Here is a 12,785-nt window from a genome sequence, read left to right as displayed (position 1 = left end):
AAGAAGTAGGAACACAGGGGTTTCTCTTGTTACAATGTCACGCCCCTTCTTGAGAACTGTTGCTCCACCTCCTTGTTTACCACTGGATATAGGAAACTCGCTGAAGGAGGATGCAAGGTTTTTTTAATGGTGGATGAATTGAAGGTTTTTGATGGATTTTGATTGGCTGGCTATAGGCTGCTTGTGAAGCTGCTGCTGCCGCTGCTGCTGAGTTACGCTACAGATTAGAGGAAACATGGGACAGTGCAAGTCTGAGGACTGAGACTTTAAGAGAGATTAAAGGGAACATGGGACAGTGCGAGTCTAAGAAAAGAGACTTTAAAGAATAGAAAAGAATAAAGACTTTAGAAGCAAGGTTTTAAAGAATAGTGAAGAAGTAAGGCCTTAAAGAATAAGAGAAAAGAAGCAAAGGAAAAAAGAGAATAATAGAGAAAAGAAGTAACAAGGCTGTTTTGCGTCTCCATCTGAGTGCCCAGTACACCTGGCTCCAACTTCATGTCTGTCTTCTATTGTTTGTCCTTTCTGCATCTCCAGTCGCCTCCAGTTAGGTCAGGAGAACCAGGAGTGAGAGAAAGCTTGTGAGAATGGGCCAGATCTTCTTTTTCTGCATTGAGGGCATGCAGGCAGCTGTGATTTTTGGGAGCTATCCAGAGATTAAATGCCACCACCTCCCACTAGCTGGCCACTTCCACTTAGCCCCAGGAGAGTGAATCTCCAAAACCTTGGTTTAAATTATATATTTTATTTTATCTTGAAATATATTGGCATTTATTAGAATAAAATATCCGGGCATAAGGCAGGATCCCTGCCAGTACCTATGGCATTTTTGTATAGGATACAAAAAAGTGTTCCCTGAGTGTACAAATTATAGAAGAGTGCCCTCATCCCTAACCTAACCCTCGCTCTAATCTGCATTCCACAGAATGTCTTGGGATAGCTAAGCATGGGGTAGATTTAAACGCTCAGCCACCTAAAGCTGGAGACCCTGAGTAGACCTGGGCTGGTCCAGGAGTTTACTTAGGCCAGAGACCAGGCTCCTCTTTTTCCTTCCTGCCATTTTGAACATGGTAGTCTTGGTTTTCTTAGCATTGCTTTTCATTCTTTTTGCCTCTTGGGCTCAAGATCTAGTTCACCTGTTTGTCATTGGAGGAATCAAGAAACTGCCCAACAAGGACTGAGCACATGCTTGTGGCAGGATCCCTTCCTGAAGCAAGGAAGAATACTTTTCTGCAGGATTTTTCTGTCTTCTCCTCAACATGTATTTATTTATTTAGGCAGCATTGGGTTTGAACTCAGGGCCTCATGCTTGCTATATAGGCTCTCTTACCACTTGAGCCACTCCACCAGCCTTTTGCTGTGATGAGTTTTTTCAAGATAGGGTTTCATGAACTATTTGCCCAGATCTGTCTTCAAATCGCAGTCTTCCTGATCTCTGCCTCCTGAGTAGCTACAATTATAGGCATGAGGCAGTAGCACCTGGTTCTTCTCAACCTTTAGCCCGGTATCAATCACCTTAGTCTTCTTCTGAACCTTTCTCAAGTTCAACCTTAACTGCAGCATCTTCTGCATGTCATGGTGCTTCTTGTTACATCCTCAGCACAAGGAGAAGAAACAACAACAACAAAAAAAGTGGCCTTAGATAGCATGCTAGACAGGCAGGTGGGAGCACAGGGATTGGATAAAAATGGTCTGACTTCATAAAATTGCCTGCTCACTCAGAGCCACGTGTGCTCAGTTGTAAACTTCAGGACAACCTGGGGCTTGACCCTACCCCAGGTTTAGTTTAGAGGGCATCAAGCTTGGGTGTGGGTCACCTGAAAGTCAGGCTCATTGTTCAGCTGGAGGAGCTCACCTGGTACTCTGTTGCTGCCTGCACTTTCTCCCCTATCACATTGGAACCAATCGCCCTTCTTACCAGTCAGGATAAAAACAACAAGTCCCAATTTTCCTATTCCTAAAAGCTGATGGTGGGTATGGGTGGCCAATCATGCAGTTAGATCTGTTGTAGCTCGGGTTCAAGGCCAAATTGTGGAGGGCAGAATGGCTGGATGGGAGACATATAACTGTGTGTGCATGTAGTGGTGTGGAGGAGATACTGTGCGAGGGAGTCCAGTACCTCTCCAGCCATGTTCCTCACTGAATAGGTGTAAAGTATCAGACCTCAATCCTCTCCATTTCCTAGGGATGGCATAGCTTTCCTCTGGCATTGACATAAAATGCATTGATCTCTGGTCTACACCCATTCCAGATGAGGTAATTCATCTCTTTTCCCTAAGGGAAGCTATTCTTTCTTCCCTTCTCCTCTGCCCCAATCTTGACTCATGGACTAGTGTTCTAGGACTTCCATAACAAAATACCACAGACAGTGGCAGCTTAAACACCAGAAATGTAATGTCCCACAGTTCTGGAGACTGGAGATCCAAGAGCGAGGTCACTGTAGAGCTGGCTTCTCCTGAGGTCTCTCTCCTTGACTTGCAGATGGCATCTGTTCTTGTGTCTCACATCATCTTCCCTCGTTGTGTATTTGTGTCCTAATCTCCTTTTCTTAGAAGGACACCATCATGCTGAATAGGGCTATCCTAATGACCTCATTTTAACTTATTACTGCTTTAAAGACTCCATCTCCAAATACTGTCACATTCTGAGGTACTCAGGATAGGAATTTGGGGGACCATAATTCAGCCCATAACAACTTATCTCCTAGAGTCTATTCTTTATTGTCAGCTGGTGTCCAGGGCTACTTGCTCTACATAGCTCTTAATTCCGAAAGGATGGTATTTTAACAGATTATGTAGAGGGAATGGGATGGCATTAAAACATTGATTTCTTCAGCACACACGTGTTTAGCACCTCCAGTGGGGCAGGCATTGTACCAAAATGTCCACATGCATCTTATTTAAATCCTTATAACTATCCAATGAGCTAGGTTCCATTGTCCCTGGACAACAATGGTGTAACTGCCCAAGGTTACACAGCTGACATTTGAACCAATGCCACAATCCCTCCTGCCCCTGAGCTCTGTAGTCAGGGCAGGGTGAGGCCAAAACCAGTCCCCTCCTCTCCTCTCCATGAACACTTCCACCAAACTAAGAGCAAGGAAAGTTGTCTTCCATTCCAGCCTTCCTTAGACCCACGACACTGTGCTCATAGTTTTCTCCAACCTGAAGTAGGATTCTCCCTGACCAGTAAAGAGCATGAAAGTGGATTAAAGGTACACAAGACAAGGGGTTGGGGACATTTGAGATACCAGGCAGCTGAACACAGCTGCCCTTTGAATCTGTGGGTTCTGCATTCATAGGTTCAAGTAACTGAAGACTGAAAATGCTTGAAAAAAATTGGATCTGTACTGAACACGCACAGACATTTTGCTCGTTATTAGTCCCTAAGCAATATAGCATAACAACTGTTTACATAGCATTTATATTTTATTAGGAATGTAAGTCACCTAGAGATGATTTAAAGTATACTGGAGGATGTGCAGAGGTTCTATGCAAATACCACACCATTTATATAAGGAACTTGAATATCTGTAGATTTTTGGCATGTTCAGAAGTCCTGGAATCACTCCCCATGGATACAAGGGATGAATAGACACAAGGTTATTTAAGAGACAGAAAGAAAATCTGACCTGGAGTCTCTGCAGGCTGGGTGAAAGGGAAATAAAGTAAAACCAGACAGCTTTGGAGAGAAGGAATGGCAGAGCTGCTTCTCAGTGATGAGAAAGTTCCAATACTTTTTCTAAGGAACCAACCAGGACTTCCCCATAGTTGGGCTGCCTTTGCTGCCTGTTTTCCAGTGAGTTCAGCAACATCTGGGTAGAAATGTACAGCTAGGTCTGTGGCCAGCAAATCTTAGCTTCTGGTAGCAACCCTTTATGCTTTCAGTGGGACCTAAGGTTAGCAGAGTGTTTGTGAACAGCCAGTTCAACATTATTGAAGATTTTATTCCCAACTACAGTTGGCCCTCTGACTCCTTAGGGATGTGTTTCCAGGGACCTGCAAGGACACTAAAATCCTCAGTTGCTTGAGTCCCTCATAAGATGGCACAGAATTTACCTATACCCTATGCACATTCTTCTGAATACTTTGAACCAACTTTAGATGACTTGGGATGTCTGACATGATGTAAATAACATGTAAATAGTTGTTATATCATACTGTTTAGTGAATAATGACAATGCAACATCTGCATGTTCAGTAAAGGTGCAATTTTTTCCCAAAAATTTGATCCTCAATTGGTTGAATGCATACATGTGGAACTTACGGTTACAGAAGACTTACTATATTTCTATCTTTCCAGCATCCCCAAGAGTAAGAAGGGGTCTTGAAGAGGGATGCTTTGAGGGCTGGTGGCTGGGGAACTAACAAAATGTTTCCTGATTCATTTTCAGAGACCCTCTGCTGTCCTGAAATTGCCATATAGATTCTTGGAGTGGCATCATGGTTTAGAGCTATGTTGTTTGTCTAGTGGAGATCAGTTGAAACATAGGTGGGGCCCCACAGCAGGTCCCTCCCTGGGCTCTGCTCTGTTGCAGCTGCCTCCTTCATCCATTACACTTTGCTCTGGCTCCTGGTTTTACTACCTGTTCTCTAGTCTTAGCACAGTTACTGAAATGCCAAAAATATCTGTGTGCACCTCAGCTTTCTACTGAGCATCAATGCAAAGGAAGGTAGCTTGGGGAAACCTGGTGAGGAGTATACATTTGCCCCCTTTCATTGGTCATTAGGAATTTATTTCCAGTTAAACAAGCTGAGAAATGTAATTAAGCACATGGTTGATGGTGCCAGCCAACTGTGCCTGCCAGTTAAAACAATAGGTTCTTTAAAGATGCCAAGGGCTGATATTATGTATCTTCTGTTGGAAACTGTATACACTTCACAATCCTGGGCCTCCTGTGTGCTGCCTCATATCTTCAATCAAATTATTATATTCCAGAAATATGCATAAGGGAAATGATTGTACACATTTTATGGTGGGTTGTTGCTTGTAGCAGTAATTGAAGTACCTTTTCCACTTATGAAAGTACTAATTTTATTTGTTTTTATTGCTTTTCTAGATGCAATTATTTATTTAGTGTGCTTTGGCTTTATTAAATTATGCTTACTATAGGAACATCATAAAAATGTATGAAAACAACACATCAGCCAAGCCAGGCTGGTGACCTGTATTGAGAAAGCTAGTGTTATTTTTCATATCCAAACGTAATGAAATAACTTAAGAATAAACAGATAATCTACACTAGAAAACAATGAAATTTCAAGGTAATGCAATAAAACACCTGGACAATATGATTTCATAAATCTTGGTTCTAAAATTTACATGAGTTGGGTTTTGAGTGCTTATTTGAGGACACATGGCATTTCTAAATAGAATCATTATAATGTGAAATGTAATTAAACCGAGAGGCAAGAATGTAAACAGGGGTTTTGTTTGCTGGTAAGATACAGAAGATGAAGAAGCAATGTAAAGACTTTTGGTGTCAAAAGATAAGCAGAAACTCTCATCCCTATAAATGTACTTAACTATGAGCTTCAAAATATGGCTAGACAAACTGTCTAGCCGTAGTCTGCAGGTTGGGTGCTGGCTTTAAGGAGTCCCTAGAAGCCTCTCACTTCCTATTCTATTAGGGTGCTTTATCTCTGAAGAAGAGACTTAAATTGAATGGAAACAATTTATTTGTCCTGAATTTCTATAAGATAAACAAGATATAGACATATAACTTCTTTCAAAAAGGGAAAAATTGGAAACAAAAAAACCCAAAACTAAAGCCAAAAACCAAATCCAAAAATGCTTAAATCTAATATCTAGTTAATAGAGAGCAGAGCTATTTAAATTAAAATGTCTATATGACTCTAAATGAATGATCACTCAATGCATCATTTAAATACATATGTCTATTACAAAATCCAAAAAAATCATCAAACATATAAAAAAGTGTGAATCTCCCCAAACAATCCATTTCACTTCCTTAGAGAGAGCCACGTTGAATGGACTCCAGTTTCCAAGGCTTGCCAGGGTTTTCTAAGTGTGTAATGTGTGCACACACACATTCACCACATACGTGCATACACATGTGTTACACAGATGGTGGTGAGATACACAGTACATGTATGGCCTGTCATTCTTAAAGACCATGCCACAGAGTCCACTATCTGAATACCCTGGACCCTATTGATGTCCACTTGAGTGTTTGCAGTTTTTTGCTTGTACCAAGAAACACTCCCCACCAACAATGTATGAGAGGACCAGATAATTTGGGCAGCCGTTGAAAGGTTTTTGTTTGGCACCTTGAATCTCGAATCTCTTAGGATGGGTGAGGCTGAGTCTTGTCCCATCTGTGTAAGAGCCACCTGGGCTTCCTTTCTTGGGTACTATGTGATGAGCTCTGTTGTCCTTTGCTGGATTTTTAGTGGACATTTGGCCGTTATCTTTGTTGAATTGTAAACCCATTGGATACAAGCTGCAAACGTTTTCCCTGTGTTTTCCAGTTGCACTTTGATTTTATTTACAGAGTATTTTACCATTTGTAGCATGACAAAGTGCATCATTTTTGTTCTGCCTCCTGAGTTTTGTATCATACTTTAAAATGCCTTCCAAACTATTATCATTTTTTAAACTCCCTGCATCCTAATATTTTTATAGATTTATTTTCCACATTAAAAATTTTAAATCATTTGGAATTTACCTAGACATAAAGAATGATATGAAAATATGATTTAATTTTTTTCTCAAGCAGCTGCCAAAGATGCCAACATTTCTTGAAAGGTAATATTAGGACAATTCCTTTCTCATCTGACCCTGAAAATATGTCTATTCATCTGACAGTAATATAGCATTAGAATTTGTTTTGCTGCCTATTTTTAATATCACTAGAGTTAGATTACCAATTATTCTTTATTGTAATAATGTTTTTTAATCATGTTAAGAAAAGTTACATCTATGATTACTTCACTCAAAAATTGATTTTAATAAGAGTGTTTGCTAATATTTATTAAATGCCTTTCCATTTTAGAGAAAGCATATGCCTTTATCTATTGATATTTTACTATTGTGCATTATATTAACAGATTTTTCTAAAGTTGAACTACGTTTGCATTCCTGGAATAAAATCAACTTGAGTATGATTATTTATTTTTATGTACTTTTTCATTCTAAGTAAATTTGAATTAAAACTTTCAATAAGTGATATGATCCTAGAATATGTGAAGGTTTTCTTCCTTTCTTATGCCCTGGATCAGTTTAATTACATTGAAATCACCTGTTCCCTAGGGCAATTTCTTTTTGAAAATTCTCCTACAAAGCAATTTACTCTTGAGAGAAACCTCCCCCCACTCCCACCTTGATGATAATTAGTACATTCAGATGTCCTGAGTTAACATTTATCATTTATATTTTTTCTGGTATATTACCATTTTACCTGTATTTCAAAATTTTTCAGTAAGTTGAGCAAAGTGGTCTTATAAAACTTTGTAAAATTTCCTTCATTTCCATTCTCTTTATCATTTTCTATTTTATTTGTTTATACATTTTTCCCTTTTTACATTAAATATTTTTTAGTTTTTGTGTTTCATTGGCATTTTCCCAGCATCAGCTTTTAGGTGCTCTGCTGTTTGCTGTCTGATTCATGCCATTGAGTTTTATTTTTATTGGTTTCTTCTGCTTTTCTTCGACTTAATTTGTTCTTTTTCTAACTTCTTGAGTTGCATGCTTGACCACCTCACATGTGTGTTTAGTATATATTTAAAGCTATGGCTTTTCTCAAGCAGTGCTTCAACCATACTCTTTAGAGTCTGGAAAATAATATTTTCTTAATCATTACTTTTAAGATAGCCTAAGATTTTGGTGTTATATAGGTTAATTCATTTATAAAAATGTCTAGGTTCATTATTAATTCACAGAGTGTTTTATTTCTGTCTTCACCTTTATATTTTTATTTTGGTTGGAGTCTATTAGTTATGATATGCTTTTTGGAATTAAAGTTTTCTTTGTGGCCTAGTGGCTAGTCATTTTTTGTGCATGTGTTCCATGTCAGCTTGAATATAAATCTCAGTGTCTCTTGGCAGAGCCTAGCTGTATTGGACAGTGAGCTCTTATTATGTTTGGGTTTATAGATTTTTACAAAATTTTGGTCCACTTGTTTCCCTTTAAATTCCCAACATGCTGTGAAAATGTATGTTTGATGACTGAAGGTGTAATACAGAACTGCCTGTAGTCAACTAGAACTGTGTTTGTTTTTTCATAGCCAAAGATTGCTGAGGAAAACCTGACCTATGCTGAGCTGGAGCTGATCAAACCACACCAGGCAGCCAAAGGCGTTCCCACCAGCACCGTGTATGCACAGATCCTCTTTGAGGAGAACAAGGTGTAACACTTCCTCTTCTGTGGCAGTGTCACCTCGGCCACTCAGTTATTTATGAAACCTCAGAAACAAAGCCCCTATTTTTGTACTTTCACTTGTGCCTTCTGTGTGGTGGGGAGCCCCTTCCCAACTGTGCTCCAGTGACTTTGAAGAGGTATGAGGCTGCTCTCCCCATGGAATAAGGACCACAGCCCTCAGACAAGTCTCCCAGGACCAGCGGTCCCAGGCCTGACCCTGAGGTATAAGGACTCTGCTTATGAGAGTGCCCAAGGACATTGTCTGCTGAGCCAACCCCATCACCTTTCCCTGGGTTTTAATTTGTTAAAATCTTTCTTTAAGATCTTAATCTTCCTATGAACCCTTCCTGTGTCTGTGAGCCCCAGTTCAATGCTACAGGAAATGCCATTAGAGGTGGTGTATATGGTTTTTCTAAGGAGTCCAGGACATTGCCAGGGCACCCAGAGCACCACAGGCCACTGATGGCAAGCAGCCGTGTATGATGGCATCCATTGTTTTAAATAGATGCTCTTATCCTGCAATGGAAGGGCAAGGATGGTGGGAATCTGAGGTCCATCTCTGAAAACTCTGGTACCCCTCTTCCCACCCATGATTCCCCAATGCCATAGGTCTAGAAGGGCACCATTCTAAAGTACTGCCCCCTCAGCAGAGCAGACCTAGATGGATAGAGAAATATACTGCTCACCCTTTTCCAAAGAAGTGAGTTTGCCACCAATGGACACACGGGGAAGAAAGTGAGCCTCTTCAAAATGTGCTGGACTTGGCCGACTTGCACTGAATGCCCACTCGTGGGAAAGCAGTTTTTCACCAGGTTCCCTCAGGGTAGGAGAAGCTAAAGTATGAGCCACACTGGAAGCACGTGTCATGAAAACCCTACTTTTGTCAAGTGCCTTGCGCATCTCAACCTTGGATGTGAATTCTAGTGGGCTTGGGTGGACATCAGGGCCGCACAGGACATTAATATATGGGGAGATTGCTCTGTGGATCTGTACAGGGACCTTGGACTCGCAGAAGTGGATCCGTTCTGCAAGCGTCATCCTGCGGCTGTTAGGTGTGTTGCTGATGTGTGGTGTTCTATGGGTCGCCACTTACTGCACACTATAGGAGTCGTTTGGCTATGTAATGGACCATATATATGTGATAAATTATCTATCTGGGTGTGAGTTGTACCCCTCTATATCTTTGTGTGACTTTGGTTGAGTTTCTTACCTCCTAATAGCCTCAGACATGTATGTGTGTAAAGGTGACTTAACATCTCGTACAATTCTTGAGGGTAAGATTGGGTAAAGACTATTGCCAGAGTCTGAAAACTATAAATTGCTATGCAAATATCCTTGTTTGACATTCATGGTAAAACCATCTGCATTTCCAAAATGAAGATTTCCAAGGCTTTTATTGTGATGGCTTTTTCCCCAGGGCTGGGGATTTGACCCACGGCTTGTGCATGCTAAGTAAGCACCCTACCTCAGAGCCACATCCCTAGGCCTGCAATAACTTTTGGTCCACAACTAACCCTATAGTAAAGGTCCCAAAGACTCATGATGCCTTAGGAGTACCTCGTGGTTTATTGGAAAGGATCCAAATGGAAGCAGATATTGGCTTCCTGTGTGCAAAAATGGTCCTCCTTTTACAAAGTGGAAGTTCAACTTTTCTGGATGACCCCTGCATCTCATTCCCTCTCCCTCTGCCAGATCTGAAAGGCAATGAACATAACACACAGTTTTTGAGGAAGAAATACTATTTGGAAGAACACTAGTGTGAGTCCTCTTTCGTGAGAATATGTGGTTTACACACGACTTGTATTATAATTACCATAAGGAACATTTTATTCTGCCATGGCAGTGTTCCAGCTGATGGTTGTATGGTGTTTTGAGGACACATGGTGATTTCCTAATCTGCACAAAGCACCCTTTGGGCTGCTGGGGCCACAGTAGTGCAAAGTGGGATGGAGAAAGAGACATATGAAGGAGTGATGGGAGAAGGTGATAGGGTAGGAGGGAATGTCTTCTGATACTTCCAGGCCTCCAACCCCACTCTTTCAGATTCGTAGGGTCAGATATGGAAAAAAAAAACACAGTCCACTAAGAACAGCACATGCTTTTAAGGACAGACTAGAATTGGTCATTGTTATACATTCAGTTCAACCTTTTTCTTACAAACTCTGATCATAGTTGTACAAATCCACACCAAGGTGTGTGAATTGGGGTGGGGGTGGGGGGCTCTGTTACTCAGAGGAAAGTGGAAGCTACAAACCGCATCTGTGCAGAGCTTCTCCCATTGTGGTCTCTAGAAGCAAACCATTCACTGCTCAGAACAGGGGCAGTGCATGATTTGTACATGGTGCTAGTTTGAGGTGACAAATTTGGACATTCTTGCCATTGTGAGCTTAAAAACTGTGGCTACTCATTCATTTTCTATCAAATAGGCCACTAGCCATGCAGTAACATTGCTTAAGCTAAGTAAGGGGAAACACGTCATTCAAATAGAAATTAGGAAAATTTCTTCAGTTTGTTCCTACTATAAAGCATCAGTGAGACCAACTATGGATGAGTCATTTTCAAAATGGACAACTGCCTGTTTATTGAAAGAAGATGAAACAAATATGAACCCATTTCTGAGAATGCAGTGGCAGAGTGAAGAATGCAGACAGGCTCAGATTTAGTGGTGAATTTTGCCTAGTCTGTGGCTAGCATGAATCATCACAGAAAGCAAGGAGGGATAATGAAACGACACCTGAATGAAGTTGTCTTGCCCAGTCAAGGAAAGCCCCAATTCCTGAACTAACACAAGTGGGGAAGAGGGCTGGGATTCACTATAGCACTGAGGTTCCATTAGCACACAGGGAAAAGAAGAAAAAGCCAGCCTTCCTCCTCCTGATTCTACTGATATAGAATGACATAGGCATCTCACTGTTTTTAATGGTTAGTTTTGTGGGTTGGCCCACACACCAACAAGCCCAAAGTCTCAGCTCACTATTAGAGACTGTTTTTGTGACCTTGCTTATAAGTCTGGTAGGAATGATTATAACTAGGCTGGGCCAAGAATGGAACTCACACCTCTGGTCACAAAAATGGTCCAGAGCATGCATGTGACCCATCTGAGCTAACTGGAATTCTTGGAAGAAAGAAGCCATCTTTTCCTAGGTCAAGTTACATTTCAGGTCTACTTACAGCAATGTCTCCTGCCAAGTGAAGAGTTCTTTGAGAATGACAGTGACTGAGAGAGAGAAGCAGGAACAACAATGTCCTGCAAGCACAGAATCCCAGTCCCAACCCCCAGGTACCCCAGACTCTACTCTATCCTTCAGTTCTTCTCCACAAGCTACCTCATTATTCTACGATTTAAATTACAGTTTTGCTCTGGCTAGTCAAGTCATGACAGAATTCTAAGAACATGTACATCAAGTTAGCTTCCCATCATCGATACCCCAAAAGTCCACTTACATCAAACCCAACGACTATACAGTCATCCCTCACTGTTTTGGGGAGATTCCAAGACCTCAGAGGATACTAAAATCTGCAGATGCTCAGTCCCATATATAACATATAAATGACAGTGTTCACATGTAATCCACACGCATCCTCCTGTATGCGTTAAATCATCTTGGATGACTTATAATACCTAATGCAGTGTAAATGCTGTGCAAATAGTTGTCACACTGTGTTCTGTAGAGAGTAATGACAAGAAAAGAAAGCCTATAGATTACAATGTCAACATATTTTTATTTCAAATACTTTCGATCCACTGTTGGTTGACTCTGGATACGGTACCCATGGATATGGAGGGCTGACCATCTCTCCAACCATGAGCTCCTGCTTCACTCCACGCCCTCCCACCTGAGCAGGTCCTCCCCAAGCTCTGAAGATGCCCTTCTCAATGTAGAGCTTCAGCCCTGATGCTCTTCATAAAGAATCCTAACAGTCTGGAGTGGAGACATCAGCAGGGCTGGTGCAGTACTGAGAGGGCAATGACTCCAATGAGCCAGGTGTGTGTATATTCTAGGGAGCCTTTCTGGGTTGGCCTTAAGATTTAGGATGGCTTCCACACGGAACATTCCTCCTCAGGGATAGGTTGGAGGGTGACCCAGCTTTGTCACCTGGAGTGCATTATAAAACTAAGCAGCCACACGGTAGGGATGATGACCCCACCTGGAATCACATACCTGGGGTAGAAGCTATTCATTTGGGGAGAAAAACAAAACAGAAATTTCTGGTTTGGAGAAGGACCTGCATTCAGTGTGGCCTTGTTGGGCCTGAGTTGCAATGGAGTGTCAGATAGATAGGCTCATAGACTAGCATACCCCAGATGTGTACCCACATCACCTGGAATTTTGGTAAAATGTGGAGCTCTGGGCTGACACCTGGAATTCTGAGTTTCTAATAAGCTCTCAGGAAATATCAATGCTCAT

At 41.3% G+C, this 12,785-nt stretch overlaps 1 protein-coding gene across 9 annotated transcripts in view; it reads left to right on the top strand.

The window, feature by feature from the left end:
• The window catches only part of Vstm4 (V-set and transmembrane domain containing 4), a 123,210-nt gene that overhangs the window by 84,085 nt on the left and 26,340 nt on the right, over positions 1-12,785 (top strand). For 3 of the 9 annotated variants that reach the window (XR_012449786.1, XM_074079393.1, XM_074079392.1), the window contains exon 8: positions 8,243-8,331. The exons of 3 other annotated variants lie outside the window; for them this stretch is intronic. Coding sequence is in view for 4 of the 6 variants with exons in the window: in XM_074079393.1 (XP_073935494.1) it covers positions 8,243-8,331 (89 nt within the window). In the remaining 2 variants the exon portion in view is untranslated. Of the gene's footprint in view, positions 1-8,242; positions 9,756-12,785 lie in introns of those variants that run through there. 3 more of the 9 variants (XM_074079394.1, XM_074079395.1, XM_074079396.1) reach the window with 2 other exon arrangements.

The sequence above is a fragment of the Castor canadensis genome, chromosome 7 (assembly GCF_047511655.1).
Source record: "Castor canadensis chromosome 7, mCasCan1.hap1v2, whole genome shotgun sequence".
NCBI classification, from domain to species: Eukaryota; Metazoa; Chordata; class Mammalia; order Rodentia; family Castoridae; genus Castor; species Castor canadensis.
The sequence above is the reverse complement of the archived record's forward strand: the minus strand, read 5'-3'. Positions and strand labels throughout refer to the sequence as shown.